This window comes from Canis lupus, chromosome 32 (assembly GCF_011100685.1).
Source record: "Canis lupus familiaris isolate Mischka breed German Shepherd chromosome 32, alternate assembly UU_Cfam_GSD_1.0, whole genome shotgun sequence".
Classification (NCBI taxonomy): domain Eukaryota; kingdom Metazoa; phylum Chordata; class Mammalia; order Carnivora; family Canidae; genus Canis; species Canis lupus.
This window is the reverse complement of record NC_049253.1, coordinates 33258849-33282084: the sequence shown is the minus strand read 5'-3', so window position 1 is coordinate 33282084 and position 23236 is coordinate 33258849. Positions and strand designations below refer to the sequence as shown.

The 23236-nt window shown below is 49.0% G+C and overlaps 1 protein-coding gene and 1 long non-coding RNA gene across 2 annotated transcripts in view; one reads left to right on the top strand and one right to left on the bottom strand.

The window, feature by feature from the left end:
- The window catches only part of SCD5 (stearoyl-CoA desaturase 5), a 150827-nt gene extending 128805 nt beyond the window's left edge, over positions 1-22022 (bottom strand). Inside the window, exon 1 of the mRNA XM_038582283.1 lies at positions 21659-22022. Coding sequence (XP_038438211.1) covers positions 21659-21866 — 208 coding nt within the window. The 5' untranslated portion in view covers positions 21867-22022. The remainder of the gene's footprint in view (positions 1-21658) is intronic.
- Positions 20120-23183, top strand: LOC119867175. Its single transcript, XR_005382902.1, has 2 exons — positions 20120-20443; positions 22394-23183. It is a non-coding gene; the product is annotated as an uncharacterized LOC119867175 (long non-coding RNA).
- The last annotated feature ends 53 nt before the right edge of the window (positions 23184-23236 follow it).

The window sequence follows — 23236 nt, the reverse complement described above, 5'->3', positions numbered from 1 at the left end:
GACTTTGGTTGAGCGCCAGTTAAACTGAATACCTAGACCTCATTTTCTTTCAAGACTTAGATACTCCAGCACCACAAATATTACCAAGAATAAACATATCTGTGTGTGTGATGGAAGATTACTCAGCCATGACAAAGGAGAAAATCCCGCTGTTTGAGACAAATTGGATGGACCTTCAGAGCATGATGCTAAGTGAAATAAGTCAGAGCTCAGAAAAACAGACACTAAAGTGGTGTTACCAGGAGCTGGAGCTTAGGGGAACGGGGAGATATTGGTCAAAAGGCACATACTTTCAGTTATTATAACATTAGTAAGTTCTGGAGATCTAATGTACCTACAGTGATTATAGTCAATAAGACTGTATCAATATACTTCAAAATTGCTGAGAACAGATCTTCAGCGTTCTCCCCCCACAAAAAGAAATAGCAACTAGGTAACAGGATGGAAGTGTTAGCTAATGCTACGGTGATAATCATTCTGCAATATATAAATGTATCAGATCAACACTGTATACCTTAAACTTATACAATATTATGTAGCCGTTGTATCTCAGTAGAGCTGGGGGAAATAATGTGTCTAAAGCAGAGTTTCTCAACCTGGGTGCTAACTCACATTTTGGACTCGATAATTCTTTTGTGGGAGACTGTCCTGTAATTGTAGTACCCCATTTCCACCTACTAGATTATAGTGGCAACCTCCCCTCTGGCTATGACATCCAACAATGTCTCTAGACATTACTAAAAGCCCCCCTGTGAAGGAGGGGTCACCCTGATTGAGATCCACTGGTCTACAACCTTAAAAATGCACACAGAAATGGAACCTATGGAAATCCATGTGGAGTTTTATTCTGAGGAAATTGGGGATGTACATGAAGTTGTTGATAAGAGGAACAACTTCACCAAGAGGATTACCTAATTTTCCAACATAGGGGAGATAAGTACATCCAAACTTCAGAATATCATATGCCATTTAAAACGATCTGTGATCCACATCTACAGGCACAAAATATGTCTATGGCCTGTCAACAAGTGAAAGAAGCTGGTAACAAAAGAGGATTATAGTATAACTGCAGAGTGAGACTACAGTTCTGCATTGAGAAAAAAAAGTCTAGGGATCCCTGGGTGGCGCAGCAGTTTGGCGCCTGTCTTTGACCCAGGGCGCAATCCTGGAGACCTGGGATCGAATCCCACGTCGGGCTCCCGGTGCATGGAGCCTGCTTCTCCCTCTGCCAGCGTCTGCCTCTCTCTCTCTCTCTCTCTGTGACTATCAAAGATAAAAAAAAAAAAAAAGTCTGGAAGGATACAGTCCAAAATGTTCACAGTAGGCATCTCTAAAATGGGGAGATACGGGTGACTTTTTTTCTTTTGCATTTTTGTATTTCCTAGGCTATCTAGAATGAACAAATATTACCTAATTTATGAGATGTAAAAGAAAATTCTTTGGAGAGAAAAAGAGTGGTCTCAGGCACTCCCTCTACCCTTTGCTTCTCCTAGTAGATAAAAGAAACTATTGCAGGCAGCCTGGGTGGCTCAACGGTTTAGCGCCTGCCTTCAGCCCAGGGCATCATCCTGGAGACCCAGGATCGAATCCCACATCGGGCTCCCTGCATGGAGCCTGCTTCTCCCTCTACCTGTGTTTCTGCCTCTCTCTCTCTGTGTGTCTCTCATGAATAAATAAGTAAAATAATAATAATAATAATAATAATAATAATAATAAAAGAAATGTATTGCTTGAGGAGACTCTCAACTAGACCCAGTCTTCTTATTTTGCTTCTCTCCTACCCTGCCCACTTCTCTACCTACTCTGTCCTCCCAGAATTCCAATTAATAGTGAGAAGAAGAATTTGTCATTCAAGTGTAGGCACAGCTTTACAGATGGCTAGTGCGGGGGGTGTGGGTGGGGTCACTAAACCCATGTCCTAAATACCCCTGGTGTGGCCTGGTCACCTGGGCTCATGGTGGGCCAGCTCTCCGCAGCAGCCAATATTTCCTTTGGCACATTCCAAATTCTCAAGGCCAAAGAGTCTGGATCCTTGGTTCCTTCCTTCTCACCTACAGCCTGTCTCTTGACTGTTCATTAGCATCTCAGGCTCAGCGAGGCCACGGCGGGCAGAAGAGATGAGAGACAAAGCAATTGTTTCTGCCTCCTGCCAGCACTGCCAGTAAACTGACTGCTGGGAAAGGGGTGGCAAGCACTGGTAGGGATGAGTTTGTGGCCATCCTCCAAATCCACTGGCCTGGGGTCATCTGTTTTTCCTCTCCCATGGCTTCTCTCCCCTGTCCACTCCCTGAGTCCCTTGGACCTGGCTGGGATCTGCCTTGCAGGGATATTTATTTATCATAAATAAATAAAAAAATTAAAAAAAATACTTGGCCATTTCCATCTTAAAATTCTTTTTTTCTTTTTAATTTTTAATTTTTTAAAAATTTATGACAGTCACACACAGAGAGAGAGAGAGAGAGAGGCAGAGACACAGGCAGAGGGAGAAGCAGGCTCCATGCAGGGAGCCCGACGTGGGATTCGATCTCGGGTCTCCAGGATCGCGCCCTGGGCCAAAGGCAGGCGCCAAACCGCTGCGCCACCTAGGGATCCCTTAAAATTCTTAATAAGTATTGAACGTGGGCCCTTGTATTTTCATTTTACACAGCACCCTGTAAATTATGTAGCTGGTCCTGCTTCTGGGAAAACTTCCCGGTCACCTCTCCCTATCTTCCCCATCCCCAAACTCAGTGCTTCATGAAGGTTCACAGTAAGGGATGCTTTCTCAGCAAGTGTTTGAAACCAACCCAAAACAAAATAAATAAAAGCCCCTAATCCATGCAATTAGCCAATAATGTCTCCTCCCCACCTCCCACCAAAGCTGACACTTGTTCCCTTGAAACTCACTACCTCTCCCAAGGTCTTACTATCATTTTTATGTGACTCACAGATAAAATTACCAGGGGCTCTTTTCCTCTCTGTATTTTCTGGCATAATTTTGCACCTGTTTCTGCTGCTCTTGTCTTTGTTGGGTGTGCTGTTTTCCCATCTCTGTCCTCTCACCTCTTCATATATACTGTACACACAATCATAAAGAATATTCCAGGCAGGTCAAGAATCTCTGTACCCACACCACCAATTTTTTTTTTAAGATTTTATTCAAGAGAAACACAGAGAGGAGAGAGAGAGAGAGAGAATGAGAGAGGGGCAGAGGGAGAAGCAGGCTCCATGCAGGGAGCCCCACGTGGGACTCGATCCTGGGTCTCCAGGATCACACCCTGGGCTGAAGACAGCACTAAACCGCCGAGCCACCAATTTTTTTTTTTAAGCTGATGGTTTTAAGACCCTAAACTGGGGATGCCTGGGTGGCTTAGCGGTTGAGCGTCTGCCTTTGGCTCAGGGCATGATCCAGGGGTCCTGGATTCAAGTCCCACATCAAGCTCCTGCATGGAGCCTGTGTCTCTCTCTGCCTATGTCTCTGCCTCTCTCTGTGTGTCTCTCGTGAATAATTGAAAAATAAAATAAAATCTTTAAAAAAAATAAAAGACCCTAAACTGGCTCCAGCCAATTTTTACTAACGTATGTCACCCCAGGGACTGGGGCTGGATGGTCAAATGTTAGCATTGGCAGATGTCCTTTGGAAGGTCCCTAGAAGGGTTACACGCCCTGAGCTGTTCTTGGCAAGTGGGCCGTAATCTGTGAGATAGCCAGACCATCCACAGGAAGGGGAGGATAAGGAGAGAACGTGAACTTCAATGACCCTTTGATATGCCCATCAAAGGACAAGTCCTCCTCAAAGGAAGGTCAAATACAATTTCTGTCCAGGTGGTGCCTATAATAATCATAGAAATTAACCCAGGTTAGTTTTCTTTGGTGTCTGGGAGTGGTAGGCAGAATAATGGCTTCCTGGTACCTGTGAATATGTTACATTACATAGTAAAGCGGAAGTAAGGTTGCAGGTGGAATTAAGGTTACTAATCAGCTGACTTTAAAGATGACAAGATTATCCTGGATTATCCAAGTAGGTCCAAAGTAATTACAAGGGTCCCCAAAAGTGGAAGAGAAGCAGGTCAGGGTGCTTCTATGTGAGAAGGACTCAAGCTGCTGAGTCAAGGATAAAGGCTGGCTTTGAAGGTGGAGCAAGGGGCTACGAGCCAAGGCATGCAGGCAGCCTAGAAGCCAGGAAAGGCAAGGACACAGATTCTCCCCCACAGGCTTCTGAAAGGAATGTAGCCCTGTGGACACCTTGATTTTAGCCCAGTAAGGCCTGCATCAGACCACTAATCTACAGAACGATAAGATAATAAATTTTGTGTTACTCTAAGTTGTTAACTTTGCAATAATGTGTTACAGCAGCCATGAGGAACTAATCCACTGGCTCCTGAGGATTTTTATCACCAGAGTGTTTTGAACAAGCAGAGCTAAGCAGAGGCAGAGAGAGGCCCTCAGCAGTGCCATCACTACTCCCCTCACAATGAGGACACTATGGCAAAATTGTGAATTACATAAAAAGATTAAAAACATCCTTCACTTTTTGTCCTCAGGCTGTCCCACAACCCAAGTGGATCGCTCATATGGGAGGAACTCCATTAAGACCTACCCCATAAAGACCAACTTAACCCAGAAGCTCCCAAGTTTTCCCTTCATCCTATCAAAGCTTAATGATCTTATTTATTTAAAAAAAAGCACAAAAATGATTATATTGCCTATAGATACACTAGGGGATAATGGATGATGATATATAAATAAATATTCATTTATTGTTTATCCTTTTAGAAAATGCTGGCACGTTTAATGTGGCTCACTCTGGACCAGCAGCACTTATCCTTTTTATAGTCACAGGCTCTCCTAGGAATCCAACGGAAGAAAAATACCAACATGCACAAAATCTATTTTAGAGGCTCATGAAACCCCTGAACCATCCAGCCCCAGCCCAGAACTCTGCTCCAATTGCTAGGACAGCTGAGGAAGGTAATCTGAGGGCCACTTAAGGCCTGTGTCCTTAAAATCATTTCTCACCATTGGCTACCTACTTACTGCCTACACATTAGACAGACTCTAACTCTGACCTACAAAACTCCAGAATCATTGATAAGTATCTTTCCATCTTTCCTGCTGGTCTAAGAGACCTTAGGGATTACAGACCAGAGGCCAGTGATGGGAATAAGATGAGAAAAGGATGAAGAATTGGGGAAAGGAGCTATAAGAAATAACCAGGGGGTAGCTTTTTGACAAGCAAGAGCGCTCTTATAGACAGAGAGGCACAAAATCATCATGTCCTGTTAAATAGTACCTGACTACCACCAGAGTGAAGGTGGCTGAGCCCAGGCCAAAGGGAGAGGTCAACACTCGTATCCCTGTCACCGTCACCTAGAGGGCAGATCTCCACCACCAGGGGTGTACCCGTGCGCAATGCTATCCCAACCCATTCCCACTCCAGAGCTGTGCACATGTCTGGTGTCCAAATCACAGCTGTGTAGGAAGTCACTGGCCCTCAAGGGTGTGTGCCCTGGGGGTGGCCAGCAGGACACAGGTGTCAGACGGACCTCCATGCAAGCCCTGACCACTCCTTACCAACTCTGTGATCTTGAGCAAATGAGTCCTCCCTACATTTTACTTCCTCAAATACAAAATACAGATGATACCAGGCCACAACCACAGTCTCATCAAATCATATGCTTCAAAATTCAGAATTTTTCAGATTTTTGAAAAGTAATAGAGTACAAAGGCACATAATGGTTCTGTCATCAAATACATGAATATGAATATTCACACTAAATAGTTTAGGTAAAATTTTGCCACCAAATGAATTCATTGGGTCAAGTTTTCTCTCTAAATTAGTTGTGAAATAATGAGGTATCTGGGTGGCTCAGTCAGTGAAGCTTCTGCCTTCCATTCAGGTCATGATCCCGGAGTCTGGGGATCGAGCCCCGAGTCAGGCTCCCTGCCCAGCGGAGGTCTGCTTCTACCTTCTACCTGGCTCACTTGTATATTCCTATAGCACCTGGCCCACCCTAGGCACACATCCCCACATGTGTGGAAAGTAGAATTTAACTCGATATCTAACATCTCTCAACCTTCCTGTCTCCAAGCAGGTACAGAGAAGGGCATCCCAAAAGTGCTCCCTCACGGCTCCTAAATTTGAGCACCGATAAAAACACCAAAGTAGGGACACCTGGGTGGCTTAGCAGTTGAGCATCTGTCTTTGGTTCAGGTTGTGATTCCGGGGTCCTGGGATCGAGTCCCGCATCGAGGTCCCTGTGGGGAGCCTGCTTCTCCCTCTGCCTATGTCTCTGCCTCTGTGTGTCTCATGAATAAATAAAATCTTTAAAAAAAGCCCCACCAATGTACATATTCAGCATCACCACAAGGGTGCCTGGAGAACCACTTTTGCACTTCAAAATACTTTTTTTCAAAAACCCAATTAATATCCACTAAGAATGGCCCTGGGCGGGGGGACACTTAAGGGAGATTAGCCCTTTAGCTAAAATTTATTTCATTTGAGTCCAAAATCTTCCCTCCAACCTTTAGACTGCAAAAGCATCTGGCAGCCCCAGGAGGCCTGGGAAGCCAGCCTGGGCCTCTGTTCCCCCAGTGGTCACTGCCATACATCAGGTGCTCTCTGGGCACAGAGCCAAGGACAGCTTTGCTTTTAGTGTTTTGTATTTCTTCCCTATGAAGACTCCAGTCTTTAGAAGCAGGGCCAGCAGAGTTTCGAAGGCTCTCTGCCTGCCTCTTTGCACTGGCATCACTGCATGTGAGAAACCCAGGGGGCCCCCCTATGGAAGGCTGAATGAGCCCTGAGGTAAACAAACACAGGCTATAGCCTGAGAAACACACTAAAAGATTTTGGAAAGTGCCTCTCCTTTCTAAGAGAGGGGAAAGGGAAGACTCCATGGAGGAGGAACTGATGTAGCCACCTGGATTATTGTCCTCGGTGAGGGTGGTCACTGGCTCTTGTCATAACACACACCCCTACGGCGGCCCAGCCAGGCCAGTAAGACCACCCAGGGCATGCAGCCTTGTTTATAGGATGCAGGTTAGGATTAATTCTCAGTCCCTTCAGGTGTGCTGTTAATATCTCGAGCCCAGTGGCTTCCCATTCTTCTCATTTGTTGGTATGTCAGAAATGTTTATAAAGGGCATTTATCTCAGGGGGGCAGAGGAGCTTGGGTCCCAGATGTCCCCCAAAATGTCTTGCCCCAGGACAGATGCACTTCCAACCCTGAGGAGCAGGGGCATCATGAGAAGTGTGTGCTCTTCGGGAAATGGAGATGACAGTAAAGCCACTGACCCTCAGAGGTGAAAGGGGCCTTGGAGCAGGGGCTCTAGCAGCCTCTGTATGTGGAATGAACGACTGTGCTAGACCAGACGTAACTTTCCAACGGATTTCTAGCCTCGATGTCCCTGTTGGTTCTGGGAGCGATGGTGGACTGGTGCATGGGGTGGAGATGGGAATGTAGGGTACTGACGCTGGGCAGGCAGCTGTTGCACCAAAATGAGTCCTCACAGCAGTGCCCACGAAAGGAGGCTTGGGCACTCTCCCTTGCAGGTGAGGGTGTCTACGTAGGGCTGATGGAGGCTTTCTCTAGAGGTTTTTTTGTTTTGTCTTGTTTTGGTTTTTATCTCTTTCAAATAGCTTCTACCCCAGGCATCTAATCCAAACAGCTATCCTCGCTCCCACTACCAAGCCTTCCAGGTCCGATATCCCGTCTTCTTTCCTCTCTACTCTCCTCCCTGCAGAGAAACCACAATCGAACACGCTGTCAGACCCGTGTTAGAAGATGTGTGTTGTTGAAAAAAAAAAAAAAAAAAAAAGGAAGGTGTGTGTTGAAAGCAATTCGCAGGAACATGTGGATTTCTAAGGGGAGGTGCCTGCAAGCTACTCACATTCCTAAAATGCTGCCTCTTATCAACCTAAGGAATCTTGGGCTGGTGGAATTTCAAGCAATACAAGAGGGAACCATAGGACAATCTGAGCTGGGAGCATGTGATGTTAAACTGCAGGGAACGCAGGGTCACTCCCAGGCCACCTGCCCCCTGGGACAGCACCTCGGACCCAAAGGGTCTAAGAGCGACCTGCGGTGCCTGTAAAGGCAGATCCCAGGGGCCCGCTCCCAAAGGCTCTGGTTTTGTAGGTCTGGGTAAAACCCCGATGACCCCAATTCAGACAGTCCACAGACCAAACGGAGAAAAACAGACAGGCCCATTACCTATGCCTGCTTCTTATTTTTCAGCCTCTCAATGCTGTTTTCCCCCAAGGAGCTGAAGGCAAGGTAGTAGGGGAACAGTGGTCCCCTCCATTTCCATGCAGACAACATAGTCAGAATTACCCCAACTAATCCTCAATACTTGGATATTTACAGATCCAAGTGTCTGAAATTTGCTTCAACCCGGTCCAAAGGAAAAAAGAAAGCTCTGAGATATTACTAGGAGACCTAATCTAATGACCTCTGTCTTTTCACCGCGGATGAGATCATATCAAGGTTAAATTCCTGGTGTTGATAACTGTATTGTGATTATATTCTTATTCTCAGGAAATACATGCTAAAGTATTGAGAGATAAAGGGCGCGATGTCTGCAGAGTTTCTCAAACAGCTCAGAAAAATAATACACACATAGATGTGTACACATACCCATACAGAATATGATCGAGTGAAGGGGACAAGATATAAACTGTTGAGTCTGCATAGAGCATAAAGGAGTTCCCCACACTATTCTTAGAACTCTTTGATGTGCCTGAAATTACAAAGTAGAAAGTTACAAGGAAAAAAATCCCAGGCCGGTAGGGGGTGTCAGTGAGTAGACTCCACTCTCTTTCCCTCAGTATGTATCTGAAATTTTCTACCATGAAGACAATTCCCTGTGCCAGGCCCTGGGTCTGGCGCCAGAGGCACCAACCCTGGACCAGCCAGAGAGCCTCACACCGTTTACAACATTATGGCCAATGAGGTGTGAGCTGGGAGTGCCACCTCAATCTGTGGTGCCACCTTGCACATCTTGTCCTCCCAACCCTCAACACTGAAAGGAAATAACTTTACAATCTGACTTTTGCAATGTTACTTTTTTCTGATGGTACAATTAATATCAATATTTTAGGAGAGAAGTCTTACATAGAAGCAGTTATAAGCCAGAAAAAAAAAAAATGCCTTTCAGACACACATTGCCCCTATCACAAAAGATTTTTTATTAGGGGAGTTATTTAAAACTCCAGAGTTGGGATCCCTGGGTGGCGCAGTGGTTTGGCGCCTGCCTTTGGCCCAGGGCGCGATCCTGGAGACCCGGGATCGAGTCCCACATCAGGCTCCCTGCATGGAGCCTGCTTCTCCCTCTGCCTGTGTCTCTGCCTCTCTGTCTCTCTCTCTGTGTGACTATCATGAATAAATAAATAAAATCTTTAAAAAATAAAAAATAAAAAAAAAATAAAACTCCAGAGTTTACACTGGGCTTTAACACCTTTCCTTACATGGTTTTGGGGATATAAATTTAAGCTGAAAGGACAGATGGATTTCTTTTTTTTTTTTTTAGGTTCTCATTCAATTAGAATAGAAGCAAGAGATTAAATGGATCATATGATATATAACAAGAGGATGCATATGCAGAGGTAATATTAAAAATCTTTGACCAGGGCACCAGCCAATCAAAACCAATCAGAACGGATGTAGATATAAGTCCTGCAGCTGGGCCTGGCATTGACCCTTAAGCTCCCGGATTGTTGGAAATTCCAGTACCACGGAAGGCACCAGCTACTCAGTAATGTATACACTTATTGAACACCAGCTCTGTACACAAAGGAATATTAGCTCTAATAGCTGTGGTCTATTCCGATGCTCATGGGAGCTATGCCAAATTTAGGTTCATATCCAGTCTATACTCAGAGGGTGGTGACTTCACTCTTCCCAGAGATCCACATAGAGTTAAGACCCCAGAGTAATCTGAGTACAGCTCAAAAATGTTAATGACTTGGAGTGCCAGGGTGGCTCAGTCGGGTAAGTGTCTGGGTTAAGCATCTCCCTTCAGCTCAGGTCATGATCTCAGGGTCCTGGGATAGAGCCTGGTGTCAGGCTCCCTGCTCAGTGGGGAGTCTGCTTCCCCCTCCTTCCCCACCCCCGCCCCACCCCACCACTCATGTGCGAGCTCTCTCTCTCTCTCTCTCAAATAAATAATTTAAATCTTTTTAAAAATGTTAATGACTCACCCACTTTTCAAGAGCTGCTGAGCCAAACACAATGGATTTGGGGGTTAGAGATAGAGAAGGGAAACATGTGGATATTGTTCACACTCACTAATAAATACCTCCTTTTGCTTATAGTGACTTCAGGGCAAAACAAATGCTTTTGGGGACACTCCAGTGAGTCATAGGCTGAGAATAGAAACGAGCTACATTGTAACCATCTGCAAAACCTTCTCATAAATGTATTTATTAGAGGAGTGGGTAACAAACTACTCCATGAAACAGTTAAGTTTTAGAAATTTATTTCTAATTTCATGCACGGGACTTTTGAAGAAGTAAGGGTATGTTCTATCATCTTCCCACGCTGAGAGAACATTAAGTTGGTTACTCTACTGGGAAAAATCACAGCTGTTCCTTTGAGTTATAAAAAGTATGAGGGTAGAGACCTGGTCTTTGTTTTGTTTTTTGTTTTTTGTTTTTTTGTTTTTTGTTTTTTTTACACAGTGCCTGATTCAAGACCAGAAGTAATTAACTGCTTGCTTGATCAATACTTTTTGGTGCTGAGGTAGAGAATGCTAAGGGGAATGACCTTGCCCATTCAGGTCACAGGGTACTTTTTTTTTTTCTCCCGTAGCAATTATTGTATTTAATATAAGACAGCTGTCTTTTCCTGGCAGATGAACACGATGGCAGACCTTGTGTAGTACTTACTTATTTTTCCGGTACAGTTGCCTGTGGCAGGGTGTTCAGCCCCTGGGGAGGGGTTACACGCCTCCCAGTACTGGTCTGTGCCAGTCACAGGTAACATTTATAAGTCACTGTCTCTTGAAAATCAACACAAAATCAAATTGCGAGTGTATGATGACAGGAAGAAAATAAAATTTAAACCTGAGTTCCAAACTCTTTTCTGGTCTCATTTCATTTCAAAGTCCATTGGTATTGGGTTTTTTCTTCCCTATTTTAAGGGCAATCTCAGGAAACTTCCACAATCCCACAAGACCTGGATTCCCACCACAGTGTCGCATACATGTATGAAGAGGAATGATCAGCCTCTATGGCATCCAACAACCACCGCAGGCCATCGATGAAGCACTTCCCTTAAGTAGGCACTTCACACGCAGTGTTTGACTGGAAGGTTTTATACAATGGCCACGTGACAAGCCTTCTCTAGACATTCTCTCCATGTCTGCCTTTAAAACATTCCAAAATCTCTAGCCAAAAGCTGTGGCTTTGTTTCCTTGATCCTGTAGCTAGCAATTTCCCCGAGTGTGAGATGGCTTTTTGTAGGTTGTTTGTGCAAATAAAAGGTACCTGCTAGGTGAGGTGAAGTGGACTTCTAAATACCCTACTAAGTAAAATTCGAAGCAAGAGAACAGAAATCTGGACATGGCTTCATCACTGAGATTCTGTGTCATCTGAAGGATGAAGACACTCCAAGAAAACTATCAGCCTGGGGCAGGTGTGTCACCACGGAAAACCCTGGTTAAAAAAACATTCTAAGTCACTCGATTTCCATGTTCTTTTTAATTCAGCTCTCCCACAGCAGATTTAGCAAACCTCTCCTGCCCCACCTCAGCCCATAAAAACCCAGCAGAGCAACAGGGAGCCCTGTAAGCATCCCCAGTGAGGTCAGGATGGATGGATGCATGGTCAGAGGGGCATGTGGGTTTCGGGGGCATTGAGAAAGGCTTCTCGCTCCCCAATCCTTCCCCCAAAATCACATGGGAAGTTCTCTAACAGGGGAAAAAACATTTTTTTTAAAGTTAAAGAATAAAACGTTTTCATCCCTTAGAAAGAAAGGCCACACAGTGATTAAACTCACTCATTCATTTATTCCTTCATCCATTCACCCAACACTGATAAGTTGAGCAGAGGCTATGTGCCAGGTCCTGGGAGGTAGGAGTGCCACAGGGCCTCATGGAAAAGATGAACCTTTACAACTCACTGTAATGACAGCAGGATTTGAGAGAAGTGCGGGTGATGGAAAGTAGGGAGAGTACGCTACAACATGAAACCAGAGCCCTTTCAGGGGATGGAGGTGACACCAAAAAGGGAAAGTCAGGACAGGGAGTGAAGGAAGCCCCTGGGGTGGACGTGTTAGCTGTCTGAGCAGCCAAGCCATCTTCTTCATTTGAGCAGAGCCTGGGTTTTGTTTGCCTCTTAATCTCCACTCCTTCTACTCCTACCATGTGTGGCTTACTGGCCAACATTAGTGTTCAATCCTTTGCCAAGGCCTGATTTAACAAGGCACTGGGGAGATAATCCTGCAAGGGAGACTGGAGGAGACCTAAGCTGTGAGGTGGCCAGGAAGATTTTCTCTCTGATGAGCCATCAGGAAGGGGCATCCTCTCTCTTCTTCTCTAGGACATTGCTGTAGCTCCACTGTGCTGCCTGACATTCTGGCAACCATTTTGTAACCATGAGGAAAATTAAATTCGACAGGACAGCCATGGCAGAAATAAAATCTGCTCTTTGGTGACAAGAGTGCCCCGGACCTTGGGATTTATATCAGTTGAAATTAGAAAATTTCCTTACCATTTAAGCCACTTAAATTGAGTTTTGTGCTATCTGTGGACAAAAGCATCCTAACTGATATGATTTACTTCATGATTTTGTGGAAGACAGCCCTCCCCTGAGGCCTCCTCACCTCTTCCAGTTCATCTGTTAAATAGACAAGCTGAATTCCCAAGGGCCATGCACAGAGCCTTCCTGTTATTTTTTCCCCAGCTCTATTCATGAAAATAAAATTAATTTTCTAGCCCATGAATTAAACATTGCTGCTGCCGGCTGAAAGATTTTAGCAACAGCCTTTTGTTGGCAAGAGAAGCAAGATCCTGACATGTTCTAAAATAAGCCGCAAGAAGGCAGAAGGGTAGGAAGTGGAGGCAAAGGGGAGGAGGCCATTAAAAGGAAGAAGGAAGGATTGCCAGATCCCACTCATGTCCAGCTTCTCTGAACTGCCAGCCTGTGGCTGGACTTAAGGGAGTGCATCTCTAACTTTAGCATACAGATGAATCACCTGGAGATCTTATGAAAATGCAGGTCCCGATTCAGGATGGGGTCTGAACATCTCTTTTTCTAACAAGCTCCCAGGCGACTTCGATGCTGCTGGTCCATGGACCACAGCCTGCCAGGATCCACAGAGCCCTCTAACTCATCCTAGGAAGCTGCAACAAGGGAAGCATGATAGAGGAAGGACGACTCAGCAGGCCTGAAATGAGGACTGGTGAGAACCAGCTACTTAAACTTGGGCTCAAGGGAGGAAGAGAGGTAAGGACAAGCCCCCTTGTGTGGACACACAGGTACCTTTTAGAGACCAGGAAGAGTAGAGAACGGGGGAAAATGGGTGGAGGATGGCACTCAGGGTCTGGTACTCTAATACTTCTGGGCGTTTTAGTGTTTAGTCTCAGGACAGTACCTTTGAGTCTGTGAAATCAAATACCCAACTGAGATGTTACTCTTGGCCTCCCCTCAGATGCGGACAGCCTGAAGGAGATGGCCCAGTGGCCACCTGCTCCAGGTGTGTGCCCCAGGATCTTTCCTGGAAAACTTTAGACTAGTTTTAGTCTAAAGTGTCTAGTCTAAAAATTTTGCTCCAGACCACCTCATCGTAGCAGGAATTGGTGTGTGCGATGGGCTGAGAGGAGGAGAAAGTTAGGTAGAGGTGGAAGGGCAGGCTTCCTGCAAGCCCAATCTCCTCCTGGCCCTGCTTTTCCCTGCCATGGATTTGGTCCCTGACCACCTCCAGCCTTGCTGGACCATCAGGTTTCTGCTCTGTCTCCCCCCCACCCCCCTCCGCCTCCACTCTTGCCTGTGGCCACAATACCATGTCACCCAAACCCCGAGCAGGCCAGGCACAGGCCTCCTGCCAGGCTCAGCACAGCTGCCTCCTCCTGCAGGGAGCCTCCCCAACTTCCCCAGGCCTGCGTGCTGTAACCAAGGCCGCCTCAGCCTTACCACTGGTGTATCTGTCTGTCTCTCCAACTGACCTCTGAGTGCCATCAAGTCAGGGATTGTGCTGCCACCTGGCAGGTAATGGGTGAGTAGTAAATATTACTAAACAAGTGAATTAAATAATGGTTCTCAGCCCGTTGTGCATCAGAAATATGCGAGTGGTAAGAAATAATAATAATAATAAAATAATAGTAAGAAGAAAAAGCAGCAGCAGCAGCCAGGGCATCACTCTTAGAGATTCCAATTTAGTAGGTCTAGGTGAGGGCCAAGGCTTCCAAAAATTGTAAAGGATTCCCAAGTGATTTTGATGTGCAATCAGTTTTGACAGTCACTGGAATGGAAAAAAAGGAATGAATTTGTGGATGGATGAATACGTGACTGCATGTGCAACCGTGAGGACCTCTCTCAGGGCCACTCACACATAATGAACAAAGGATAGGCACTGAAGAGGAAGGACAGCTGGTACCTATTGTTGCGGCCACCATCTCATTAGCAGAGGAAATAAAATCAGAGACAACTGCCTTGACCGCATGACCGGGGCTTTCACGAGCTGGCAGGCTGGAATAAGGCTCAGCCTCCAAAAGATGAGCTAAACAAAGGGAAGGAGAGAAGGGAAGCAGGATACGAATGGCACAGGGCTCACACTTCCTCTGTGCTGGCTTCCAGGCTAAGTTCTTTTTTTTTTTTTCTTTTTAAATTCCGGTATAGTTAACATACAGTGTCCTGTCAGTTTCAAGTGTACAGTATAGTGATTCAGCACTTGGGTACCTCTCACCCTGTGCTCACCACAAGTCAGGCCAAGTTCTTTACTATGTTGTTTCATTTCACTCCAGATGTTATACTGTTAATTATCCTCATTGTGCACTTGGGGAAGGTTAGGGGGGTGAGTGATCTGCCCAAGGCCAAACTTGGGGGGGTGGTTTTTGATCCCCGACCCTCACTCCAAAGCCCATCCTCTTAACCTCGGGGTGAAGAGACAGTACACGTCATAGCAGGGACAGGTAGACCACAGGCCTGAAACTACAGCATGTCAAAATAAACACTCGAGTATCATGTCACCCAAAGATATGGTTCTGTTTTACAAAATCTTAAAAAACCATCATGGCTGTGTCGCCTTTTGTAAATTGATCAATGGCTTTTCCTGGCAATTATTATCATTTTATACTATCCAAAACCTAGTTAAAAGGCAAAACCAAAAATGTTACAGCAAGGTCATGATTGAACATTTAGATTTAAAGGCTGGGCCTTATATTTGAGCCACAAGTGCTCCAAGCCCCAGACAGACGATGAAGCCAGGGCTGGGTTCAAGACGTAGGCCCCCATTGTGGGAGGTAATGACAACAGACGCACTGAGTGTCTACCCCCTGGCAGGCACTCTCACACGTGCCCCAGTTCTCAAAACAACTTTCAGCTCCATGTTACTGTCTCCCTTTCACAGATGAGAAGGCCGAGGCTCACAACCTGGAAGGGGACTTTGTATGAAGTTGAATCAAGTGGCAGCACCGGGATTCCAGCCCTGGTTTCTACTCAGCAGCACTGCTCATTTCAAGATCACAGTACTGTCTGCAGTGACCTTGACTGGTTTTAGAAAAAACTGAGTTAATAATGTTAACCTCAAACCTATATTTATAGTTGTTGGGACTATTAAGCTAGCAAGAGTGTACTCTGTTCTCCGGTTCTGCTGCTCTCCAGCCTCAGTGAGGCATTTGGTGCTTGCCCATTTATTAAAAATGCAAGAGTTGCAACAATGGCCTGGGAATTACAGGGCTTAAAGGGAAGATTCATTTTTGTTTTTTGGTTTTTTAAGGAGTTTGGGCGTTAAAGTGTTGGTTCATTTGTTTTAAACACTACTCAAGAAGACAGGGATGAGGGGGAAAACCAAGTCAAAATTAAGACCCAAAGAGATTCAGAGAAATGAGTGAGCCCGGTTTCTACAGCAATGCTAACTGGGCTGTGCTCAAAAAACCCTAAAGAAAACACTAAAGACCAGGTGAGTTGTCAGCTAAACAAAAAGATACTTATCTACAAACTAGTCACCTTTGGGAGGAAAATAGGAAAAAGGTAGAATCCAAGAGAAGGGAAGGGGTGGAGGGAGGAAGGACTAAGAGGGATTCATGTTTATTTCTCTGTGGGAACTTTGAGAAGGAACCTTTTAGTTTCCAAAGCCAAAGCAATCTTTTCCATTCAAGAGAGTCAACAAAGCCAAGTTCTGTGTCAGCTTCGTAGAATTTGTTGTGCTGCAGGAAGGCCTTTTTCCCTTCTACTGAAGAAAAAGAGCCAGTATCAGGACCTATAATAACGGCAGCTGATAATTACTGAACACCAACCAAGGGCTGGGTACTGTGCTGTGATTTACACATAATCTCAAATTTAGTTCTCACAACTTTCTAAGCAAGAGGTATTAATACACCCATTTTACAGGTGAGAAAGCTGAAGTTTAGAGATGTTAGCTTGTCCAAAGTCATGTGGCTGACAAGTTAGAGAGCAGGGATTCGTGTTCAGATACATCTCTCTCCTGAGCCACGCTCACCCTAGAAAAAACCTAGAGGCAAGGCAGAAGTCTGAGGCTACATCTTCTTGGGGTTCCTCAACAATTTTAGGGACTTGATAAAAAAAAAAAAAAAAACAAAAAACAGCAGCACAACCCACTAAAGGCATCAAGACCAACCCAGGTCATGGAGGCAGGTAAACTCGGTGCCTGACAAGAGATAGCTCATCTTCAGTCAACTCTCAGAATTGCACAGAATCTGATTGATGGGGACACCTGGGTGGCTCAGCGGTTGGGCGCCTGCCTTCGGCCCAGGGTGTAATCCTGGAGTCCCGGGATCAAGTCCTACATTGGGCTCTCAGCATGGAGCCTGCTTCTCCCTCTGCCTGTGTCTCTGCCTCTCTCTGTGTCTTCCATGAATAAATAAATAAAATCTTAAAAAAAAAAAAAGAATCTGATTGGTGGACCAGCACTCTCCAAATCCCAGCCTCTCCTGATGCTCCCATCCCCCAGACGGCTTGGTTAACCCCTGCCTCCTCTCAGCTTTAAACCCAACCCCCTATTTGTCCCCAGGCAAGATAGAGGAAGGGAGCAGGGCAAATTACTGCTTTTCCTGCCTCATACTTCCAATGACGTCATCCCAAGAGGGGGGAAAAAAGCCATGATGTCACCATGGGACATAATCAGGGGACTCAGATGACACTTAGACTCCGGAAAAGTCCCTGACATTTCTGAAAACCAATAGCCAGAATGCCTGGAGACAGGCGAGGCCAAGCTCACTGGAAAGGAGCCCAGGACTCTTCACACCATGACTGCTGCTACTCGCTCTTCTGTTCCACTCATTTTGGGATTCAGGGCATGGGCTAACCATGCCTTTGGCCAAAAACTCTTCACGTAGGCACTTTTGTGAGCTCAAGCCTTCAGGTGAAGATGTTTCTTCCAGTCAGAGTTTATGTTTTTCTGTCCTTGAAACACATAAACTCATCCCTCAGGACCTGTGGGCGCCAAGAGCATTCTGTTCTGACAGGGCCGCCCACTCAGAAAAGGGCAAATACAAGGAGGGGAAACAACTTGCTCTGGCCCCAAGGAGAGTCAGCAAAAGGTGGAGGGACTAGGCAGTGGAGGAGGCTGGACTGAACAACTTGATGGATCTTTCACAGGTGACATTCTACCACTCCACACATTACTCTCTATGTGCTGCACACCTAACACAATCTCTGCTGGGCGCACTTAATTGATGCCTCTTGTTTCCAGAGCAACCTCACCTAGGGCTGAAGGGTGGCCAGCAAGGGAAGGGCTAAGCCTATGTCTTTGAGAACCTATGTCTCTAAAGTGGGTGAAGCAGCCCATTAGTGCATGAACTCAGCCCTAAAGCTAGGTAGAGGGCAGCCCCAGTGGCACAGCGGTGTAGCGCCGCCTGCAGCCCGGGGTGTGATCCTGGGGACCCTGGATCGAGTCCCACATCGGGCTTCCTGCATGGAGCCTGCTTTTCCCTCTGCCTGTGCCTCTGCCCCCCTCTCTCTGTGTGTCTCTATGAATAAATAAATAAAATCTTAAAAAAATAAAAATAAGAAAATAAAGCTAGATAGAACCAGTGGCAGAGGTAGTGAAACAGGGCATCCAGTGGGGGAAATTGTGTGAGTTAAGACCCCAGGGCTTCCACTGAAAATAACCCTATATATCCTAGCAATCAGCACAACCAATCTCAACTAGTCTCTGTCTCTTTCCTCCCTCACAAGAAGTCCATCGGATGACATTCATTTGTTTAGAATGTATCGAAGTTGAAATTTTGGACTCTGAAAGGACAACAGTCACCACTGTTCTTTTCTTTTTTTCCTCTTCCTCTCTTTTCTTCCTTTCTTTTTCCCCCCCTCATGATACAATGAAGCACAGGTAGGGAGAGAATCAAGATTCAGAAAACGGAGCCGATAGAAGGTAGTTAAGAGAGAAGACTCTCCAGGGAGGTATAAGACTAGGCTTCAGCAGCATCACCCACAAAGGGAAAGCAGATTCCTGCAGTGTGTGGGCTTCTCCGGGGAAGCTGTAAGAGTCTGGGGCTGAGGGAGGTGTCCTCTGGCCAAGGTCTTTCAGAAACAAAGATTCTGTCTTCACCGCAGGAAACAGCCTGGAAAGGGCAGAGCCGACTTGGCCAGCCTGGAGAAGAAACCTTGTCCTTGTGGCTCCCAGTGGAGTGCCGGGGTCAACAGGGTTTGGGGGCTGTAGGGAGTGAAGCCTGTGAGCCCCGTGGCACTCCAGGCAAGTACAGAAATGTGGGAATGTTTTATGTGCCCACTTCTCCCTGAACCTTGGATGGCCCTGCCCTATTAAGGCTAAGCCCCAATTCCCTAGAGGCAGGTGGGCTCTGAAGTCCAAAGGTACGGTCCCAGCCCAGGAAAGGGAGGTCAGAGCTCCGCGGAGGCTCTGAGGCTGCAAGGGCTTCAGCTGGCATGTCTAGTTAAAGGGATGTGTCCGTGAGGCACTGGCTGAACATCTTAGAATCTAGTCATTTGGAGATAAACGAAGAAGGAAGACAGAGTTAAACCAATACGTAAGGGCACCTGGGTGGCTCAGGGGTTGAGCATCTATCTTTGACTCAGGTTGTGATCCCGGGTCCGGGTCCGGTCCGCATCCTATGTCTCTGCTTATGTCTCTGCCTCTCTATGTCTCTCATGAATAAATAAATAAAATCTTTATTTTATTTACTTATTTATGATAGTCACACACAGAGAGAGAGACAGACAGACAGACAGACAGAGACATAGGCAGAGGGAGAAGCAGGCTCCATGCACCAGGAGCCCGATGTGGGATTCGATCCCGGGTCTCCAGGATCGCGCCCTGGGCCAAAGGCAGGTGCTAAACTGCTGGGATCCCCAGATAAAATCTTTAAAAAAAAGAGATCAATACATAATCACAAAGATGATGGTGAAAAGAACCCAGAATTGAGGTGGCGCACTGAATGGGGGAGGCACAAGCAGGGGGCTGCCAAGAGCTTTTAGGGGACTTAAAAAAGGCTTCACGGATGGGGCACCTGGCTGGCTCAGAGGAGCAGGTGACTCTTGATATTGGGGTTCTGAGTTCCAGCTCTGGAGCTGGGCGTGGAGCTCACGTGAAGGGGGGAAAATGGTGCCATGGATTCCCAAAGACTCTGGACCCTCTCACCATCCTTCAACGCCCCAGTCTCTCTCAGCCACACCCCCCCTAAGAGTTATCAGGCTCTGGATGGATTTGCTTCCAATACAGAGGGGCTGTAGGGTTTCAAGGGAAGGCTGTCAAGGCAACCCCAGTGGCTCTTGATCTACCTAGGCATTTGAAGCTGGCACTTTACCAAATAAGCTCTATAGAAAGAAGTCCTCTTATTTTCTTCCTTTTCCCGTCTGGAAACAAAAGTAGGTTGTGTTTCTCCTGCCCCCATTCCTTGGAGATCCCGGAATGGAGAGCTAAAAGGGCTTCTTGGATTACCTCATCAAATTCTCAGCCCAGGATATCAGTGCCTGTGCCTGTGCCTTTGGCCCTGGCAACTGAAACCAAAAGCAGTTCCTGGGGCCAGGGGGACCTGCCAGGTGGTTCAGAGACCAGCCACCGGAGTGCTGCAGGGCAGCCGCTGAACCCCTGGGGCCCAGGAAATGGGGGAGTGGGTGGGTGCGATGGGCCTCTCCTGGGCTCCCTCCCCTGCCAGCAAGGAGGGTGGCGGGAGAGCCACGGGTGCGGCGGGGACCCGGCAGACCCGCGCTGGCCAGAGAAGGGCAGGGCCTGGAGGAGGCTCCACGGCCACAGCTACAGCTTTGTGCTGCGGTCGGAGCGCGCTCGCCGAGGCCTGGGTTTGCTCGCTGAGAAACTTCCCGGACGGTGTAAGCGCAACTGGACACAGCGGGGGGCAGGGACGTGCAGGGCGGCAGCGACAGGGCCCGTGGGGTAGCAGGGAAACTGGCTTCTTCCCTCTCATGCATGAAAATCAAGACTGATTCTGTGCGGGTCTTTCCACCTTGCTCCGCTCCTTTTCTCATCCTTACCTCGGCCCGCGGAGGAGGCGGCGACCCTGAGCGGCGGCAGACGGGAAGCCCGCCGCGGGCCGCACTGGCGACAACCGTCCCTCCTGCCGTCCCTGCTGCCGTCCCTGCTGCCGTCCCGCCTGCCGTCCCCCCTGCCGTCCCGCTGCCGTCCCCCCTGCCGTCCCGCTGCCGTCCCGCCTGCCGTCCCTCCTGCCGTCCCCCCCTGCCGCCCCCCCTGCCGTCCCCGCTGCCGTCCCCCCTGCCGTCCCGCCTGCCGTCCCTCCTGCCGTCCGCCCTGCCGTCCCGACTGCCGTCCCGCCTGCGGTCCCGCCTGCCGTCCTCCCTGCCGTCCCCCCTGCCGTCCCGCCTGCCGTCCCCCCTGCCGTCCCCCCTGCCGTCCCGCTGCCGTCCCGCCTGCCGGCCCCCCCTGCCGCCCCCCCTGCCGTCCCCGCTGCCGTCCCCCCTGCCGTCCCCCCTGCCGTCCCGCCTGCCGTCCCGCCTGCCGTCCCGCCTGCCGTCCCCACTGCCGTCCCCACTGCCGTCCCCCCTGCCGTCCCGCTGCCGTCCCGCCTGCCGTCCCCCCTGCCGTCCCGCCTGCCGTCCCCCCTGCCGTCCCGCCTGCCGTCCTCCCTGCGTCCCTCCTGCCGTCCCCCCTGCCGTCCCTCCTGCCGTCCCCCCTGCCGTCCCGCCTGCCGTCCCTCCTGCCGTCCCGCCTGCCGTCCCTCCTGCCGTCCCTCCTGCCGTCCCGCCTGCCGTCCCTCCCGCGACGCGCAGTTTGCCCTCTGGACCCCAAGTCCCTCCCGCTCTCCCGCCGGGAGCCGGCCAAGGCGCCCACCGGGCCAGAGGGCGCGGGAGGCCGAAGCTGCAAATCCCTGGACAGAGAGAAACGCCAGCGGCCCCGAAGGAGCGGCCACTGCAGGTCCCGCGCGGGGCGGGGCGCGTGGCAGAAGCGAGCGCAGGGCTGGGGGCGGCCTGGCCTGGCTCGGGGCTCGGGGCTCGGGGCTCGGGGCTCGGGGCTCGGGGCTCGGGGCTCGGGGCTCGGGGCCCGGGCCCGGGGGCGCCGGCGGGACTTACCCCAGAGCAGGGTGAGCGGCTGGGCCGCGGGGATCAGCGCCAGGGAGTACAGGGCCGCCAAGTGGAGCAGGCTCATCAGGACCACGTTCCTCCAGACGACGCCGTGCCGCGGGCCGCCGCCGTCCCCGGGGCCTTCGACCCTCGGCCGGATCTCCTCCTTGGCGCCGCGGAAGGGGACCTGCCCCCCGTCGGCGGCCGGGCCCGGCATGGCTGGGAGCGGTGGGCGGCGGCGGCCACAGCGGGCGGGTCCCGGCCGGCGGAGCCCTCCGGGGGCGGCGGGGGGAGGTGGCCCTCTCCGGTTCCCTCCCTCTTCTTCGGCCGTTCAGCGCGCACTGAGGATGCAGGTCCCGGCGCGCGGCATCTGCTGCTGGCGAGCCTCCCGCGCGGCTGCAGGCCGGGCTCGGCTGCGAGGAAGGGGAGGCGAGCGCCGGGGCGGGAGGGGGAGCGGGAGGGGCAGCGGGAGCGGGTCCCGGGGGAGCGGGGAGGCAGGCCCTGCAGAGCCACAGCCAATCAGGATCGCCTGTGGACTCTTAAAGAGGAAGGCGCCCTCCTGGCCTGGCTGGGCTGCCGGGCTCCGCGGCCCCGCACCGTGAGCCCTCCGGGCGGGCGGTGGGATGGGGCTCCCCTGACCGGGAGCTCACACAACTTTTGTCGTTTTTGTGTGCTTCTCCAGCTCCAAAAATACCTTTCCCTTTTGGAAGGTCTTTTTTTTTTTTTTTTTTTTTTCTTTTGAAGGCAAAGTCCACTAGTATTGGAAAATTTAAAATGACCTGTCTGGAGTCGCAACACAAGTGAAGGCCGAATCCGTATCCGAGATGAGAATGAGAAGTCCAAGTGTCTCTGCCGGTGGAGGGATGGAGGGATGGAGGGATGGAGGGATGGAGGGATGGAGGCAGCTGCTCAACTTTTAATTAGGCAGCTGCAGCCAGATGCCCAGGAGGTGCTCAGTTCAGTTCGTGCCTATCAGAGGACGCACACACGGTGTATCAGCCCACAGTGCCCTGCCTGCCCACCGCGCAGCCCCAGATCTGCGCAGCTCTGCTTCCGGCCTATTCTGGGCTAACCAACGCACTTCTGGACTATCTCCTTCGTTCTCAGTTGATGGAATATTGTAAATTCAGCACCATTGTGAATGGGGCTTTAGAAAAATCACCCAGAATGTTTCAAGGAAAATTAACCCGTGAAAAATGTGTGTGTGTGCACTCTTCTCTTTGCAGATAATTTAGAGCTGTGAAGAGGGGGCCCTAATTGCACAGAAGTGCTAGGAGGGGTGAGCTGGTCCTGTCCCAAGCAGGCATGGTTGCACCTAAGGCTGGTGCAGAAGAAAAAGGCCTTAGGACTGGAAGTCCGGGGCTCTGAGTTCTAGTTCTAAGTCAATGTGACCCAGCTTTGCTCTCCAGACACAAATTTCCTTATGGGGGGAACAGAACTAATTTTTACTCTTTTCTCCCAACTTGCAAAAGTCTATGAATGTGAGTTTGAAGGAGCACCATTATGTTGACAAATAAAGCTGATGTTTGGGTTACCCATTGTTAGGAATCCTTTCCAGGTTTCTGGGAAAGGGGGAAAAATTAGAAC